The 19,332-nt window shown below is 38.3% G+C and overlaps 1 protein-coding gene across 13 annotated transcripts in view; it reads right to left on the reverse strand.

Moving 5' to 3' along the window:
- Positions 1 to 19,332, reverse strand: part of camk2g2 (calcium/calmodulin-dependent protein kinase (CaM kinase) II gamma 2) — a 34,286-nt gene that overhangs the window by 3,900 nt on the left and 11,054 nt on the right. For 2 of the 13 annotated variants that reach the window (XM_077582030.1, XM_077582029.1), the window contains 17 exons: positions 16,654 to 16,713; positions 16,364 to 16,418; positions 14,519 to 14,584; positions 13,908 to 13,980; positions 11,885 to 11,987; positions 11,522 to 11,605; positions 11,353 to 11,447; positions 10,907 to 11,029; positions 9,990 to 10,073; positions 9,876 to 9,918; positions 8,230 to 8,289; positions 6,496 to 6,536; positions 4,814 to 4,858; positions 3,655 to 3,709; positions 1,972 to 2,047; positions 1,635 to 1,729; positions 656 to 900 (listed from right to left, as the gene is read on the reverse strand). In XM_077582030.1, the coding sequence (XP_077438156.1) occupies positions 668 to 900; positions 1,635 to 1,729; positions 1,972 to 2,047; positions 3,655 to 3,709; positions 4,814 to 4,858; positions 6,496 to 6,536; positions 8,230 to 8,289; positions 9,876 to 9,918; positions 9,990 to 10,073; positions 10,907 to 11,029; positions 11,353 to 11,447; positions 11,522 to 11,605; positions 11,885 to 11,987; positions 13,908 to 13,980; positions 14,519 to 14,584; positions 16,364 to 16,418; positions 16,654 to 16,713 (1,391 nt within the window). In that variant the 3' untranslated portion in view covers positions 656 to 667. Of the gene's footprint in view, positions 1 to 655; positions 901 to 1,634; positions 1,730 to 1,971; positions 2,048 to 3,654; positions 3,710 to 4,813; positions 4,859 to 5,289; positions 5,323 to 6,495; positions 6,537 to 8,229; positions 8,290 to 9,875; positions 9,919 to 9,989; positions 10,074 to 10,906; positions 11,030 to 11,352; positions 11,448 to 11,521; positions 11,606 to 11,884; positions 11,988 to 13,907; positions 13,981 to 14,518; positions 14,585 to 16,363; positions 16,419 to 16,653; positions 16,714 to 19,332 lie in introns of all 13 variants that reach the window. The other 11 variants (XM_077582031.1, XM_077582033.1, XM_077582034.1 and 8 more) reach the window with 11 other exon arrangements.

Raw genomic sequence — 19,332 nt, forward strand, 5'->3', positions numbered from 1 at the left:
CTTACAACCTTCATGAAATAAACAGCAAATATTTTTCTTATTTTTTTTAATGCATATCACAGGTTTACCAGAATTTTTTGAATCCCTATTCCCCATGATTAGCGGGGATCCACAGTATAGAAGTTGTAATATCACCAGTCACCACTAGATGGCAGACATTGCCTATGTGTCATGTGACCAGCAGTTGACCAATCACAGTGTCTCTCGATATACGGCTCTGAGTTGCGCTTGGACTGCATCTTAGAGTGCCTTAGTTATACTACAGTGTGAGTAGGTCTAATAATTTTTGGGTGGTCGTCTCCCAACCAGAAGGTTGTGGGTGTGATCCTCAATCTTGAACCTGTCGTTGTGCCCTTGAGCACGTATGTGTCTTTTTGTTGTTTGCTTCCAACCCCGTTGTTGTTGGTTGAAGACTGCATATTTTATACATGCATTGAGTATGAAATATATTAAGATACTATACATTGTTTCATTTAAAAAAAGACATGCACATATTAAAAAATGTTGTTTTGCTTTTTTTTTGGCTCTTTTTCCCCTTCTTTTTTAGCAATAACCACACTAGCAAGTAACACGCCCACCCACCAGAAGTGGCGCATGTGTGTGTGTGTGTGTGTGTGTGTGTGTGCGTGTGTGTGTGTGTGCAGTGCGCCCTTACCTCACATGGCGTTCACTGCAGCGGTGCGGCGGGAGCTCCCGAGCAGTGGAAGTGGACGTTGAGCCATTTGGCGTCACGGCGCTGCCACACGCGCGTCTCCTCCGACTGGCATGAGCGCGGGCGGCCCTGCGCGTCCATGTACTGCGTCAGGCGGATGTACGCGATGCACGCCGCGTCCTCGCCCATCATGTGCACGTGAGGGTTCAGGATGGTGGTGTGCACCGGCTTGCTGTTCTTACTCAATACTGAGGGGAAGTAGGAAGCAGATAAACACTTAGCTTAGCTTCGTTTCATCAAGCCAGAGCTGATGAGGCTACTGCTAAAGTACTCTTAGCTTCGTTTCATCAAGCTAGAGCTAATCAAGCTAATGCTAAAGTACTCTTAGCTTCGTTTCATCAAGCTAGAGCTAATCAAGCTAATGCTAAAGTTCTCTTAGCTCCGTTTCATCAAGCCAGAGCTAATGAGGCTAGCGCTTAAGTACTCTTGGCTCCGTTTCATCACGCTAGAGCTAAGGTACTCTTAGCTTCGTTTCATCAAACTAGAGCTAATGTGGCTAGTGCTAAAGTACCCTTAGCTTCGTTTCATCAAGCTAGAGCTCATGAAGCTAGTGCTAAAGTACTCTTAGCTCCGGTTCATCAAGTCAGAGCTAATCAGGCTAGCGCTAAAGTACTCTTGGCTCCGTTTCATCAAACCAGAGCTAATGAGGCAAGCGCTAAAGTACTCTTGGCTCCGTTTCATCAAGCTAGAGCGAATGAGGCTAGTGCTAAAGTACTCCTTTTTAACTAAAAATAATACAATTAAATATGATTAATCAGTGTTAAACAGTATTAGTGATTTACAGAGGAAGCTATTATTTGAGGAACCACAGTAAAATCTTCCAGAAATACAATTTACAGTAGTTTGTATATGTTTCGATTGTGAAAGCGTAGCTAACATTGTGACTGGTGAGTATATTTGAGGACACATAAGTCAAACGTACAGTTGTCAAAATAGAACTTGTGGAAGTCCATGCCCTCCACCAGATTCCCCAGAGCTTCCGGTTCAAAGGAGGTCAGGCCTGGATCACAGATTCTCCTGCCACATCAAACACAAAAACAACACGTGAAACTTCATAACCAGAAATATAACTTATAATAATAAGAATATTTTTTATGTATCTCATACAATAATTTAGTTTTACATCTATTATAATGATTTACTTCCGACAGAGGTTCTATGATAACCCCTTCAGTCACTTTACATTATTTCTGAATATTGAAATGCAAAATTGCTAGAGGTGGAAAGAACAACAAACACAAAAGAACCCCAAGACGTACGTGTAGGCCTCAAAGTCACCATTGTTGATGGCTTCAATCAGCTGCTCAGTCATTTTGATGATTTCCTGTTTGCGGCCTGAAAGCACACAAACAGGAAGTTAAAGACTTGGAAACAGGAAGTTGAACACCTCGAAAGTAAACAAACAAACGGGAAGTTTAAGACACTAAAAAACTCATAAGCAGGAAATTAAAGACAACCCCCCCACGAAAACAGGAAGTTAAAGACCCTAAAACAGGAAATGAAACAAAAAGTGGGGATGTGCTTCTCTACATTAAAACACGACTCCATACGTATCTCGAGACATGTGGTACGATACAATTCAAGAATGGTACATTTTTCAAGTGGAACGATTCGATTTGGTTCAAATTGTATGTGGTACAGCTCCTAAAATGTGATCAATGTGAATGTCTGCAATATGTTCTGAGTGCCAATAGGTGGCAACACAGGACTGGAAATTGTCAAAGAAGAGGCGCTTGGTTTACAGAGCACAATGTAGGTTAAGGATCTGACTAATAGGTTATAGTTAACGAATGTTGGTGTTAGGGATGTGGAGTTAGCATTATGATTATGATTGGCTCTTGGGTTAGTATTATGGGCTACGTTTAACGAGTTAGGGTTAGAGGTTATAGGTTATAGGTACGAGTCTAGGGGTTAAGTGTTAGCAACGAGTTTTCAGTTTGGGACTCCACATAGAGGTTCACATATGCACCTTCAACATCATCCTGGTCACATGCTTTAGCGCTAAAGCTAACATCTCAGCAGAAACGACTAGAGAGGAAAGCTAGCATCATCATCCTCATCAAGTCAAAGCAGCTGACAGCAGCAAGCAGCCTGACCGAGGATCAAGAGCGAGGAAAAGCGCCGCAAAGGCTTCTTCCTCTTCTTCTTCTTGTAAGAAGATTAGCTCCTTTCAGAAGGTCCTGAGACTAATTACAGGATTAAGTGTCAGTGCCACCATGTGCCGCTCAGGCACGACACCGCACATTTGCTAACGTAGCCAGGTCGCGTACAGGAGGCTCTGCATTGGGTGATCATTTGCGGCCCTACAGCTCGTTTTTTTAAATAATGAATTACCATATATATTCTAATAATACAATGAATGAACACTCTTTTTTAAGGGATAACAAAGAATATAAAAATATTGTGATTGTTACAAGACTTTTTTTTTTTACAAAATGTTTCAAACATTATCACACAATTTTTTTCATATAAAAAACTAAAAACATTTTTTTTACTGTTAAAAAATATAATACATATTTAAATACATAAATACAATTTAAATAAATTCTAAGTATCATATGAATACTTTACTCTCTTTTTAATGAAAAAAACTATTAACCAAAAACATTAAAATGATACAATTAATTTATTTCCAAATAAAAAATATCACATTATTTCTTTGCTTAAAAAAACGTAAACATAAAAAAAATAATTTAATAATAATTCTATACTGTACCGTAAATTGTGGCCAAATTTCAAACAATATTATGTATGCGTAATTGCACTAAAAATGACTTATGGTGAAGGAAACATGTGAGCTAATCTTCAATTCATTCGACAGCACACTCGAATTGTAAAATTGTTTACGGTCCTCAGTAGGTGCTGCTGTTTTGCCTAGTAAAGTCAATTCAGCATTGATGAGAGAAAATCACATGCTGAGAAGGAAAAAGTGGGACATGTACCTTTCCTACCTTTCATATCCTCCTCTTCAGCGTTGTTGCAGCTCTCCGTCGAGCCCTGTCGGGAGAACACCGCCACACAGTTGAGAAAAGAAAAACACGGTACCAAGAAAAGAAAACCATAAAGGACGAATAGCACCACACGACATCTGTGACACACCTGACGGATGGACAGATGGACACACAATGACCTCTCAGGAGCACAAACCAGCCAAGGCAGTTTCCAAGCATCTGATTTATTTTTTATTTGATCTACCAAGGTTGTATGAAAACACTATTACATATTTGTAAATGTAATATTCTAAGACAAATACTGAAATGTAGCAATACTATGGCCAAGCGTACTAAAATTTGTTATCTAATTGCGTTTTTCTGTCTTGTTAAAGAAGGTTATAGACTAAATACTGGTTAACCCGCGAAACGTGCTAAGAAAGTTAGCATTTATCTACTATCCTTGCAATTTTTATTACAATTACAAAATATTCTGAGGCATTATTTTTTTCATACATTTTGTTTTTTAAATGTGTATTACAACTTTAAATGTCATGATTTTATATTTCTCTAAATATACTATATTATTTCAGTTTTTAATATTTGTATTAGTATTTGAAGATTTTAATTTTGTTTTAATCTATTCTTCTGGATTAAAATTTTGATTATATTATACAACCTGCTGTATATATATATTTCTTTTTTTTCTTCCACTTTTTCAATACTATGAAGAATTGCATTACATGTTTTATTATTATTTTTAAAATAAGTTTATAAAAATTTGTATGATTTGGCTTGAATTATAATTTTCATGATTTTGATTTTGATGTTTATCCTAAATTCTGGAATTATTTTTCTTTTTCTTTCTTATAGTTTTTTTATTATTATTTTGATTTTTTTTTTTTTACATTGCTATTTTCAATTTGATTACATATTTTTTATTAAATATGTTATGGTGTAGCTACAATATAGCATTTTTGTTTAATACGTATATATATGTAATTTATATATTTGTTATTTATTACTCTTTTAAAGATTGGGTGCTTGGTACTTTTATTGATGATCTGTATTGTTTATTTTTGTTAACTTTAAAAAATATATATACTGATATTATGATGAACTGTATGTCTAATTCTGTTTTGTTTTTTTCAGTTAACTGTGAGCGTCTTACCTTGGTACCGTCAGATGGGTTGTGCACGACAGTGGACTGCGTTTCCTGAGGGGAGGTAGGACACACTTTACCATGCAGGGATGAATGATGAATGGATGAAGGGCAAAAGGCCAGGGAATAACAATGTATTCCATGACAAAATACTGGACACAACACGACAAACCAAAACACTTGTGTGAGTGTGTTCCTTGTCTATACTGTACGTGTGTGTGCATCATCTCCTCCCTTTCCTCCTCTCCTTTACTTAAAAACAACCAGATCCACAGAAACGTGTGTAGAGTGTGTGTATGCGGGATGGCACGAAGATATGCAGAGGACGGCGATCAGAACATGAATGAAAAATCATGAAAAGTGTCACGCGGCTCAAACGGCTTTGCCCAGAAAGACTCATTTAAAAAAAAAAAAAAAAAGGTGTCAGACAGACAAACGGATGACGGAACAGACAGCGAGCGAGCGACAGGAGCTCATCATCTCACCATCAAACAAACACTCGAGCTGGACTTCCTTTTCTGACAGACAGCAATGAAGAGGAGGAGGAAAATAAATGAGCAAGAAAATCATAATCAAAACAAAGAAGCAGCCACATTTTTGCGCACAGAAAGAGAGGAAAACTGGCATAACATGAAAATATACAGGTGCAGCTCAATAAAAAAAGAAAATGTCAATTATTTCAATAGTTCAATTTAAAACTGTTCTATCATATACGGATTCGTTAAACACATTTTCAGAAAGAAATTTTTCTTTAAATTATTTTGATCGTTTCCCTTGTGAGACAGGCACCGACCACGAAGAGCGCAAAAAAGTTGATGCTCCTTTAATTGTCATAAAAAATATAAATTTAAAAAAAAAAAGCGAACAAGTGGGGTTTTTTGTGAATAACCGGACAGTTTCCAACAAAAAAAAAATCTGAAAGTTTGTGAATTTGTGAATGACGAACTGCAAATGTGTGGTGGTCAATTATACGAAATAAGTGAAATTATTGATTTTTGGTTAGTCTTGAGCTATAACCATCAAAATTCTCAACAACAAAAAAATCATCTAATATTTCACTCGGTAACTAGTGCATATATTAATTGAATTACTTCAGTTTTCCGTTATTAATTTTTAATTTCGTAATTTGCCGAGTGTAGTGGCACATGGGCTCCCTCTAGTGGTATGTGAAAGAATCACTGGCTAAGTACAGCAGTTGTATTTAACTTTTCTGTGTTGTACAATATATTCGACATAGTTTTCAACTTTAATCTGCATCATATTTTAACAACATACAGCTGTGAAAAAATGATGTTCGTTATAATTGCAATGAATAAATAAATAAAAATCAGAATTTTTCTGAGTTTTTATTTTTATTTTTTTAAATAACGTTCAAAAAATTGGTTGGTCACGATATTCTTACTTGGAGAAGTTGTTTTTTTTTTTTGGTGGTATTGGGTGTAAAAAGTTTTAATGAGATGCACCTGTATGTTTTAAATCCTTGTTTGGTGTCTTACATAACGCAAACTCTATATTGTATGCTAACCAACACTAGCTTGACAGAGAAAGCACATTTTTGCATAAGCGAAAACATAAAACAGTTCAACCGAGTAAAAAATGTGCACGCGGCCAATCTGATACTAGCCTAAAAGACCGTAAGAGAGTAGTCAAAGTCAACAAAGGTCATAGTGAGGGTGCTCGGAGAAACGTACCTTCACGCCGTCCGACTTTTTGTTTAATAAGGTTTTGCAAGCTGCAACACAGAAATGGCAAGAAGTCAAGAGGGTACAACAACAGCAAAAAATAAAAAACAACAACAACAAAGAACTGAATGAAATATAGTAGAACCACAAAATAACTCTTAAAGACCCATGCCTGAAACTGAATAGAAGGTCAGACATTTTGGACCTTCCCAGGTTAGCTTAGCGCTAGCTAGTTGGTACGACAGACACAACATGGATGGACAATATGGATTGATTTGAAACTACCAAAAGTGGAAAAACTCTGGGTTCTGCTGTTGGCCAGTGTACGGACAAGGAATCCTGGAAGTTTAAGTTAGCTATTTAAAAAGGAAAACCTTTCCGTAGGTTGACGCGGCTAATTTTGGTACACTCCCATACGTTATCAAAAAAGTGAATATAAGGCTTGGTAAAGTGCCCTTACCTTCCGAGTTAAAGAGTTGGAAGGGTGGCAGTGAAGAAAGTAAGAAAAACGTATTTATTTAGGGTTAGCATTTTAGAAAATAGCACCATTGCGGGCTTCATGCTTTTGACATGCAGCATTCGCTTCAAAATACAACAATCTGACCTTGAAATTCAATAACCAGCAGTATCAAGTAGTACTACATGCTTACAAAACTTGTTTTTCTCCAGGAAAAAAGAAAAAAGAAAAAAAACTTGGTTTTGTTTGGTGCTAGACAAGTCATATTGTGTTAGCTTCAACAACCTGCACAATATTATCACGATACCATTTGAACTTTAACCATAAAAAACGGCACGTTAACTGACAGCATAGTTTGTCTACATGCAAACCAGCAGGCAGTCATGACGGGACATTCATTTGAGCATGTAGCATGCACACTGGCACGTAGGCAGGCATTGGCCGGGCATCGGGGTTATAAACTGATGCAAAGGTGGCAGGAATGGGAGCGTTACGGAGCATAGATGCGAATATTTTTTATTTAATTGGATTACAGTGAACCCTCGCTATTCATCGCAATTAGCAAGCATTTGTCAATGTGATAGGCTAAATCCTATAATATGCCATCTTACAATAACACACTTAAAAATAAATGGGTTACACATTATTTGACTTGGACAATGTGCATCATATGTTTCCGTGGAAACCTACCAATATTACATTCCTACTACCCATTTTATGATGTTTTTGACTAAGCGATATATAGATATTCACACTTTGTAAATATAAGTCGTTTTATGCATAGGATGACAAATATATGCCTGTGAGTATTAGTATATTGTCTACACTATTCGGCTTCAAATATCCATTCGTTAAAGCATTCGAACGTTGTCACATAAATGCTATTCATCATTAGCTCATCTATGACATTTTCCATTATGTGTTAGCGCTAAGCTAACTTAAAGGCAAAGTTATGTGGTTCTTTAAAACAAACTTTACAACTTGCAATTATCTTTTTTTTCCTCTCTCAACAAAAATAAATAAATAAATAAACAAAAGTAGGTGAGGGTTCACTGTATAATGGTAAGGACTGTATTGAACAGGAAATCCAAGCATCCACACATGCAGAAGCATGGAAAGATCAACAAATGAGCTTTCTTTTCTGGCTTCCATTTATCTAATGACGACCAATCAAAATTGGTCCGATCAGGGAGTGGGAGGGGTCCGGTTGGGTGTATTGAGGAATAGCCGCAGACCGCATGCCGACAAACCCGAATGCAAGGACGGCGGAGGTGGGTCACTTGTACCTTCCTGCGCCATGGCGGCGGTGCTGGTGGTGGCGGCGGGACTGGTGTGCTGCCGTCCCACTACGGCGGGATAGAGAGGGATTCAATGTAGGGGGGGGGGGGGTCTCGGTTCGGGGGGTGGGACGGCAGCCTTGTTTACAGATTAGATTCAAGTCTGTAGCTTGGTTGGAACGATTCAAAAGTAGTGCGATTCGACCAAAATATATGCAATTTTGGACATTCAGAGATATCACGCAATGCGAGCTATCCGAGCACATCTCTGGACCGCATTTCAGTCAGCATCCAAGGAGTGACTGTGTGATTTGCCTTTTTGACAGAATATCCAATTTCTGTTGCTATTCAAGTGTCTTGATTAGACTCTCATCTTGTATTCAGCAGATTTTTGTGAACAATGGAGTCTGATTTGGACATTTTACAAGTGGTCGGTCCATCAATTCCATTCTTCAATTTGACAAGGAGTCCTGAGTGAAGACGTAGGCTGTTTTATTATTTAGCTAGCAACTTTCTGTGAATAAAGGGAATCAGTTTTGATATTCTGAGACTGGTGTCTCATTTCAGTCACCTCTGTCTGTGAAGTTCAAAAAGAAAGCACACTGACCGAGAGAAGATGTAGACGGCTATGTTAGCTTCTTAAACTATAGCCAATTGGATGACTTTAACAGATAGCATCATTTAAAAGCAAACTTGGATTTGGATAGTCTGTGATTATGTGATATATTTAAGACATAGCTATTTGTAATGTTTGACAAGAAAGAGCACTAGCTGAATAAAGATACATACTGCTAAGTTAGCTTCTCATGCTAACCAGCCAGCTGACTCTCAGGTGACATATCCAGCAGCTTCTTTTTAACAAACAACTTCAATTTTGATATTCTGTGACTGGTGTGATACATTAAGTCAGATTTTTTCTGTTAAAAGACACGGTGGGTAGCTAGCTGACTCTCATATGGTCAGTAGCAAACGACAAGAAGGAGCACTGCTACGTTAGCTTCTCATGCTAGTCGCTAATATGACAAGCTAAGTTAAAAGACACGGTGGCTAGCTAGCTGACTCTCATATGGTCAGTAGCAAAATACAAGAAGGAGCACTGCTACGTTAGCTTCTCATGCTAGCCTCTAATATGACGAGCTACCAACTTTCTGTAAACAAATAAACTTCAATTTAGATTTTAAATCAGTCCCATCAGTCTAGGATATTTGTCAAGAAAGAGCATAGACTGACTGAAAACATAGCCTGCAACGTTAGCATCTCACGCTAGTTGGAAAGAGCTGAAATCCTAAATGACCTAATGAGATGCTTAATAGCTTTAAACCTCTCCTAAGACGGTTTTGATGAACAGACCCGAAACAAAGCCGTAATTTACCAAAGATGGCTTGATGAAGACAGACCTAAAACAAAGCTGTCTTTTAAGCTTTCTTATATGTACGCAGGCTCCCGGCTGCACCCGTCACTCCAATGTGGATCGATGATGAGCAATGGAAAACAGTTGGCGCCGGCCCACGGGAGCGACTTTACTTACATGGACGCATAAAAAACGCCAAAGTCATTAACACATCCAAGATATGTGCTACCCATACTGAAGAATGACTTGCGTCCATTTGTCCTTTTCAAAATTTCTGATTTGACAAAAAAAAATTGCTACTTACCAGAGAAGTTCCTGGAAACCAGCATCGTGGTGAGAATGGCGCCCTGTAAAGCAAATAGAGCTATAAAAGGATAGGAATAGCAGTTAATTCATGAGTGAGCATGTAAACAACTACCTTCAGTTTCCTCCTGGCGTTGAACTTGCGCAGACACTCCACCGTCTCTTGGCGGTGCATCATGGAGGCCACAGTGGAGCGTTGCTGTAGTAAAGGGGGTGAGAATGATTTTGATGAATTGAAGACTTTTCAATCTTACATCACAAAATCTTGGAACAGGAAATACTTGTCAAACTACATTTAATTTCACAAATGAACAATGAAATGGTGAGGAATGAAGTTTATGGTGAGATACTAAACGGGCCCCGGGGTCAAATTGACTTTTGCTGTGTAGCCTTGTTGAAATTAGCCTGTTTTGAGGGGGCAGCCCTGTCTCATACAAATAAACCACTGCTCATCCCACCTCCTTTCTCTGGCCAATGGCAAGGAAGGCTTACATTACCATGGCAACCAGGGGTAGCGCTAGGGTGTTTTGACTAGCCGAGCAGCTTATATTTCTGGAAGCGGACCCCAGAGTGTGGGGGGAAAAAAATAGACTAGAAAGAACATCCATTCATTTATTTTCCAGGACACTTGCACGGCTGGGCAAGATAGTTTTAAAATAAAATCAGCAGTATTTTCTCCAAAAATCAGATTTCCAATTTTAATAGTTTTTTTCTCCCGTTTCATCGAAAAAGGCAAATCTGATGAGGACAATAACATGATTGAAACCGTAATATATTCTAATAAATCATTGTACATGTTTAACAATTTAATATTGATAACTCAACCACTGTCAATGAAAATAAAAACAAACAAAGAAAGAAAATTGATCAACCGACGTCTTCCAGGAGATTAATGCGAGCCCGTGTCATGATTTCCCCTCAAATGAAGTCAGTGCATGACTTCATAAGGGCGGTAAGTGAAAAAAAAAAAAAAAAAAAAAAAAAGAACTTGGACTCCAAGAAGAAAAAGATGATGTCGTGTATTTCACTTACGCAGACCCAGGGATGCTTGATGGCCTGGTCGGCCGTGATCCTTTTGGCAGGGTTAATGGTTAACATCTGATTAATCAGATTCTTGGCCTCGGGGGTCACCGTGTCCCACTCTGGAGATGGGAACTGAAACAAGAGCAATATAGACATTTTTCCCCTTATATAGTTAATCAGAGGTAGCTACACACTCAAATCCTAAATCCACAAATCTGAGGAAAACCATATTTTCTGAAGTATCCACAAAAAGTAGTCATTGCCATATAAAATCACCAAGATATTAAACCCCAAGACATCACTACAGCCATAACATTATCTCGCTATTTCTCATTGGCTCATTTGAGGCGTTGGCGTTTATTCATTTAAGCAGATGTGATTTACTGTCTAAAATTGACTGTCCGCTATTTATGGAAATATTGTAAGAAATTGTCCTGAGAGACACAAATACTGACGTCGTACGCCCCAGCCTTGATCTGCTGGTACAGTTTGTGCTGATCCTCGTCCCAGAACGGAGGGTAACCCACCAGCAGGATGTACAGGATCACACCTGACGCAACACAGCTCAAAATGAGTGGCGTGTTCATGTTACATTTAGGTAAAATGGCGGCTATAAATACTGACCGCACGCCCATATGTCCACCGGCTTGCCGTAAGGGTCCTTCCTCAACACCTCTGGCGACAGGTACCCGGGAGTTCCTGCGAAGCCTGTCCACACATAAACATAAGCACACTGTCGTATTATATACGGTTTGGTGTTTTCAACTGTAGTTGACCATCAATTAAGGTAACTGGAATGAAATTCGCAAAACAAGAAAAAAATATCAATAGAGCAGTACAGTACGCCAAAATTATTTTAAAAAGGGATCACATAATCACTGCATTGTCCAATTATCAATGGCAACATCTTGCGATGATGTCACCAATTTCCCCCCCAGTTTTGCCTTTCAGGTATCACACGCAGTTTTGCCAGGATTTTGGACCTACCGAACCAGGCCTGCTGGTCCCCCTGCACTTCGATGGCTAGGCCGAAGTCGGCCAGCTTGACTGCTGCTCCCTTCATCTTACTGGCTAGGAGAAGGTTCTCTGGCTGGGGGAGGCACAAGCACACACACACACACACACACGCACACACGTCACTATGCGTTTAATTGGTGTGCATTTAACATGTTGACTTTCTAACGCACGTTTCCATGCTGCAAAGAGCCGACAAAATTGAGCTAGATAAATAGGAGGTGACGTAATGAGTCGCTACTGCAGCAGCTGGGTGACCTCACCCCAGGGTTACCATGGCAACCCAGCCCAGACGTCCTCCCGGATATAGGGAAGCAAACTGAGGACAGGTTTAGACTTCTTGTAGGTGAAAACCACTGCTTGCATTTCATAGTCCAATCAACAGGTGGTATCATAGAGCAATTATGGCTCAAATGCTATCTGATTACACTTCCTCCCATCTAAATAAATATTTTATTACTTTATCTTTTTTTGAAACAACATTGAAGAAATGACATTTTGCTACAGTGTATATTAGTCAATGCATAGCTAAAAGTATAACAGTGTAAATTTACTATCCACTAAAAATATCTCAACATATAGCCATTTATGTCCAAACAGCTGGCAACAAAAGTGTGTACACCCCTAAGGGAAAATTGGACCCAATTAATGCTATCTGATTACACTTCCTCCAATCTAAATAAATATTTTATTACTTTATCTTTTTTTGAAACAACATTGAAGAAATGACATTTTGCTACAGTGTATATTAGTCAATGCATAGCTAAAAGTATAACAGTGTAAATTTACTATCCACTAAAAATATCTCAACATATAGCCATTTATGTCCAAACAGCTGGCAACAAAAGTGTGTACACCCCTAAGGGAAAATTGGACCCAATTAATAATTTTTCTTTCCCTGGTGTCATGTGACTTGTGAAAGAGGCTCCTGAATGTCTAAAGTCAATCGAACTGGCAATTACAAATTATGTGAAATTTCGCTGGGTGCTGTGTGAAAGGCACATACAACTAACCACGGTATCGTTTGTAATGGTTTTAACGTGCAATTTTGGAGAATCTCTGAGTGATTAGAGGCTTCTGGAGGTCTGAAGGAAGTCGACCTGACAATCTCAAATTGCTGTGTGTAATTTCACTGGGTTCTCTATGAAAAGAACAAACAACTAAATGCTTTGACAAATTTGCAGTAGCTCTGTGTGAAAAATAATTCTGAATATCTGAAGAAAGTCACTCAAAAATTACAAACCTGAAATGATAAATCTCAAATTGCTGCGTAAAATTTCACTCAGTTCTGTGTGAAAAGCACAGACAGCTTATGAAATGCTGTATCTTCTGTTGTGGCAATTTTCTGAATGTCTGAAGAACGTCACTTTGGAAAACGCACATTACCGTGTGACATTTTGCTAGGTGCTGTTTGAAATACACAGATGGCTAAATGTAATGTAAAATTTCCAGTTTTTCTGTGAGAAAAAGATTTTTCAGTCAAGTCGACCTGGCAATCGAAAATTTCTGTGTGAAATTTTGCTGGGTTCTGTGTGAAAGGCAGAGCTAAACACATTTTTTTTTCCTGTTGTGGCTCTGAATTTTTTAAGAGATCTGTGTGAAAGACGCCTTTGAATGCACTTGAACGCACATACAGCGAAAGACCGTCTTTTCCGTTAGGCTCTGATGCAGCAAATTTGCGGAATCTCTGTATGAAAGAGGCTACTGAAGATTTATTAGGGAAGGATTGTAGTCTGCCATCCTTACTGTGTTATTTGTACATCACAACAAAGCTGATGAGGTCAGAATGCGGTCGGGGGTGAATAATTCCGCCTGGGCGGGAGGTGGGGTGAAATCGTCACCCGACATCATGTCATTGCGAGCCAAAAATAGCATCTGTCCCGCTGTCGTCATGCTCATCCAGAAGAGAGGGAGGCGAGCAGAAGGACGGGTGCAGCAGACAAAACACGGGGAGTCGGCACAGAGAGAGAAAAGGAATCATGTGGTCAAGTTTTACCTTCAGGTCTCGATGCACGATGTCATGTTGGTGGATGTGGCTCACGCTCTCGAGGATCTGATTGATGCAGTGACTGCACACACAAGTCATACTTTGAAACATTTGAGGATTTCAAACGCAACAGCAGATATTTAGTCAAGTTATTTTGTTTTCTATTAACACAAAAAAAAAAGAGGGAAAAAAACCACAGAGCTAATTTAGAGTTAATTTAATGTATTTTCTCCACAAGATTAGGTTGAAACTGTTTTGCCGTGTTGGGCTGGATGAAAAATGAATCAAACCTTGTCTGGGCTGTGTTTTTCTGCCCTTATTAATCATACTTGACAACAAGGGAAGGAAAAAAAAAAAAGTCCTTCATAGGCCATGTGAGCCGATTTTCTGTCTCCCTTTTTTCGAACAGATGATGTCGTTTTCTGTATGTGTGTGTGTGTGTGTTCCGAGCGCATGTGTGGTAATGCTCGTCAACAAGCCCCAAACTACGATTCCAGCACTTCATGAATTATTCATAAAATGGCATTTAGAGAACCGCATACTCACACGGTGCCAGGAAGCAAAAAAACAAGAACATGCAAAGGAATCATAAATAAAACGAGGATATCAATCAAAAGTACCTGGCGTCTGCCTCGCTGTAATACTCCCTGGCGACAATGTCCTCAAACAGCTCCCCGCCAGTGACCCTACAAACAAATGCACGCACATACACTAATATCAGTATAGGAATCCATTTAACATATGCCATATTTGATAAGAAAATTAACTTGGATTCTAAATACTTAGAAACTGAAACTTAGCTATATTCTAATGCTAATTGCTGCAAAACGGAAACAAATAGAAAAAGACTTTTTATTCCTGATGAAAGAAGAGACTTCAATCTTTCTTTTGGTAGGTTTCATGTTTTTATAGCAATAGAACACAATATTCTGTGAGCCTTGCAAAATCTGTCAAAATTCAGTAAAACAGTCGGGAGTGAAGGGGGTTGCTTCAGTGAAAATGGCTGCGAGTGAACGAGTTAAGCAAACTAATTAAAATTACTGTATATACAAACATGTAATTAAGAAAGACACTTCATTTGACTTTATGTACACTTTACATGAATATTACGTTCACTATAGTAGCTTTTATACAGGGATGTGATTTGACCAAAGTGAAATTATCTGAAAATTTAGCCGGGGGTCTGGGGGCCGCTGGCACCCAGCTAGGTCCAGCGAAGCCCCCCCGGAGCTCATGGGTTTTCCGTGTTTTTAAGTACTTTCAATGCACTCACATGACAAAGAAATAGACAAAACAACAGCATAAATTTTCAATGTATATTGAACTATCCCATATAAAATGGCAGTTTTAGTCAACTCAAAATCAGTCACATTCAAAAACATTGGACTGCCTTTGCTTTTAAAAACTATCACTGAGAATATCATCATATCTAACTAATGTGATTACTAAGTTAACACATAAATAATGTTGAAGAGTTCAAATTTCATGAACAAATAATTGTATCATGACCAAATGAAAAGTAACTCATATTAGAGCATACCACAAATGTCTTTGTTATAGCAGAAGATGTTATCTGTCGGAGTCATGTGCATACACAATGAACTACTATAAAAAAATAAAAAAATAATAAAAAAAACGGATTTTTTTTTTTGGGGGGAGATAAAAAAAGCGGAATTCCGCGAATTAGCAGAAAAATCACATCCCTGTTTATAGGGATAAATGTGTGACAATCAAACGTTTATTGTTGCAAAATAAACTAAAAAAAAGAAATAAATATTCAAATAACGATGGTTAAAATATTTTCCGCACTATTGCATAAAGAGAAAATGGAAAAGGTTTTGGGAAAACCTACATTAAATAAATAAATAAATAATCCCTGCCTATAAAGTTGCCACTCCTTTCTAGCCGTGTTCCATAATGGATTAAATCTATCTATTTACTAAAAAATCAACACAAAATGCTCCACAAATACAAATTAAACAAGCATGATCAAACTTTATGCCAATTTCTTCACTGAAATCTCAGATCTCATCCTACAGTATTTAGCTTTTACAGTCACAATCCAAAATCGATTAATTTTTTTTTAATCCCCAAATTTGACACAAAATGCTCCATGAATACAACAAGAAACTATTTTCGAACTTTTTGTAAATTTCTTAACAATTGATACAAGTCACGTTTAATCCCTTCCCTTTTCCCCACATGTTGATTACATTGATTCTCCCTTAATTAAATATAATTAGCACTATTTTGTCAATGATGTCAAAGCATCAAAGCACTTACCAAGTGCCCTGTTAGATTTATTGTACCTCTCCTGGCCACTAGGGTGTCATATCGGCACTGTACTAGCTGTATTGCTAAGCATATTAAGCAATGATTTTGTCTTCATTGAATTGATTTATTCTTGATTCTAGTGTAATTCACGGTAAAAAAAAATGCAACATCCAGTGAATGCGTTTACTTACAAGTCAAAGATGAGGTAATGGAAACCCTCCTCTGAAATGCTGTCATGAAGTCGAACTAGTGAAGAAGACAAATGGGAAGCAGATTTGTTTTTAGACGATGTGTGTGTATGTTGATTGGCATGTCATGAAAGTCAGTCAGTATGTCAATCACTGACTAATATACAACAACTTTGTTGACAATTTTTTGCTTCAATTTCAGTGGCAGTTCTAGGGAGGAGTCGGGGGGGGGGTGCAGATTACCCCCCCTCCCCTTTTTTTTTTTGACCTGCTTGAGTTTTCAAACAACTCACCAATGTTTGGATGTTTGAGCAGACGACAGATTCTTGCCTCCCGCTCCAATTTCTGGTGATCTGAAGATAGAAAAAGACATCCGTGTTTACTTCTATACAAGATAGAACTCTTAAGTTTTGTTGCAAGACACCATCACAATATTACGAGAATAATACAAATTCTCCACCCCGACTCATCATATATTCCCATTAATTTCTATTTTCCAGTAAGTGCTACGGACAGACGTCCCAATAGGTCCATTTTGTGTCCAAAAGACACTTAGCGAGGCAGATCAGCTAAAAGGCTAGCAGCTTTTCGGACTTTTGTTGAGCTTGCACATGTGGAGGGACAGACGGCCGCTTATTGTGTTTGCACACACTCCGGCAAATGCCTTTTTGCACTTAGTGAAATTAGTCTTGTGGGTGGGTTTGGCTTTAATATAATCATTGTCTGTTAATGATTCTAATGGGGAGGAGAGGATGACCCAGCATGTTTGCGCGTGTGTGCAGATGCATGTTTATGGCACATACCGAGCCTATGAATAAAGCATTACAAGGGTAGGGGTCCGTTTAATCACACATTTTTGTGATGCTACAAGCTACAGCTGTATATGAGAATGTATTGAATGCAAATGTTTCGTTCAAGTCATTTTAGAATCCAGATGTAACAACAAAATGTGTACGGGGAAAAGTGAGAGAAAGCGTGTGGCTATGAAATTTAAGTTCGTAGATCAGATTTCTATACTATTACTTAATAAAAAAAAATTTTTTTTTAAAGATTAATTTGTGGGAAAGTTTGGGCAAATCAAAAATTTTCAACAGATGTTTTAAAATAAATTTTAATCAATTTTAAATTTTGGCTGTTACAATGTGAAAAAAGTAACAAGATTTTTCCCAAATATTTTTTGACTTCTGGCCAATTGAGCAATTTGTAAAGAGTTATATGTAAATAAACTAGATATATTCCCACAATTCTATTTTTTATTTTATTTTTTTTATTTTGTATGTGGGTGAGTATCTGTATGTGCATGTGCGTGCGTGTGAGTGTGTATTCATTAGTTCACCTAAAACCTATTAAAAAATCCCATCCCGTTCACCTAAACCAAACACTTCAGAACCCAGCCAGAGCCGTGAGGCCATCGGGAGACCCGAGGAAGGACCAAAGATTTATTTCCACAATTCTAGTTGTAGGACAAGAAGACCGAGTGATCATGAAAACTGGGGAAGTCACCCAGAGCAGTCACGGAAGGCTTCTTGTGCTTGTTCAAATGTTCCGACTGGAAAAACATTGGCAGGAAAAGTGGGAAACACTTCCTTCCTCCACAGCAAGATACAGAGAGGCAGTGGAAAAAATCAAGCCTTCACAGCACAGACATCTTTTTTTATGAATAACAACTACACAGAGATGCATAATATAAACACAACTAGCCTAGTCTTTACATCACATTCCAGCACGGTCCAAATCCATTTTGACCCCAACAAACGTGCCCTCTGGCTCCCATTCCAAGAGGGCCGCCGTCACCGCGTGTTTTTCATCTGACCGTCTTGTTCGGGGCAGAGCAATCAAAGCTGACATTCCACAACCTTCCCGTCTGCGCTATAATTGGTCCATTTTCGACCGCTCGTATTCTTAGAAACGTGCCCGGGCCTGAGAAAAAAGAAGGCTATTTTTTTTTCCCCAACGCTGGCTCACCGTGACGGCTTTATTACGCCGGGGATGACAGGAGGCCTTGGGTGAGAGCGGCTCACAGACACTTGAATGACTGATTCGCCGCTCGGAAACATGAGAGACTGCGAGGCCGTTGTGTGCGTACAACACAAAAGACAACAATTACTGAATCATCAAAGGTCTATTTTTCAATACCTAATTACGATCAGATTCATTTCATAACATTAAACTTAAATATAAGCAAGACGTAGATGAAACAATTTGCAGGTTTGTGATAGGCCGAAAGCAACCTTGTTTGAACAGTTTGGCAGGCATGTTGAAGGGGTTAAAAAGTTTGTATAAGTCTGCTTCAAAGTAACTTATCGGTAATAAAACAAGGCGAGTGGGCTTTGATGGTAACGCGGAAAAAGTTTCGCCTTCACTTTGCATCATTAATGTTGTTTTAGGGAGGCAAACTGCAACCGCGCCCACATGATGCACATCCTTTTACAGCTTTATGAGTCGCACACTCTCAGGCACACACAGACAGCACTTAGACCAACGAGATTGATTAATGGGAAGACATCATCGTATTGGTTTATCCATCAAGCCTCCTCCTCCTCCTCGTTGCCTTTCTTGAATGTGTGGGCAGGACAGATGGATATGCGGATGCCGACAAGAGGCGTCTTTGAAAAATGAGCAGTGCTGCCTCCCCCGCTAACGTCAATTTACTTGCGTCAGGTGGGCAACGACTTTGACATGACTTGCCAGTGTTTTACGATACACAGAATATATAGCAAAAAAAACAAACACTTTAAGTTTTTATATTTTTATTGTTTGATTTTTTATTTTTTTTTTTAAATATCAAATAGATGTAATATGTATATTTTTGTGATATTTGGTAAGTAATAACGATTAAATTAATTAGAAAAATAAATTACTAAAATTATACAGGTTTATAATCAAATGAATACAAATTTTAAAACAAAAGTTTGATAAATGATTCAGATTTTCTTAATAAAGTAAAACAAATATGTCTAAACATTCTAGAT

Source organism: Vanacampus margaritifer, chromosome 12 (genome assembly GCF_051991255.1).
Source record: "Vanacampus margaritifer isolate UIUO_Vmar chromosome 12, RoL_Vmar_1.0, whole genome shotgun sequence".
Classification (NCBI taxonomy): domain Eukaryota; kingdom Metazoa; phylum Chordata; class Actinopteri; order Syngnathiformes; family Syngnathidae; genus Vanacampus; species Vanacampus margaritifer.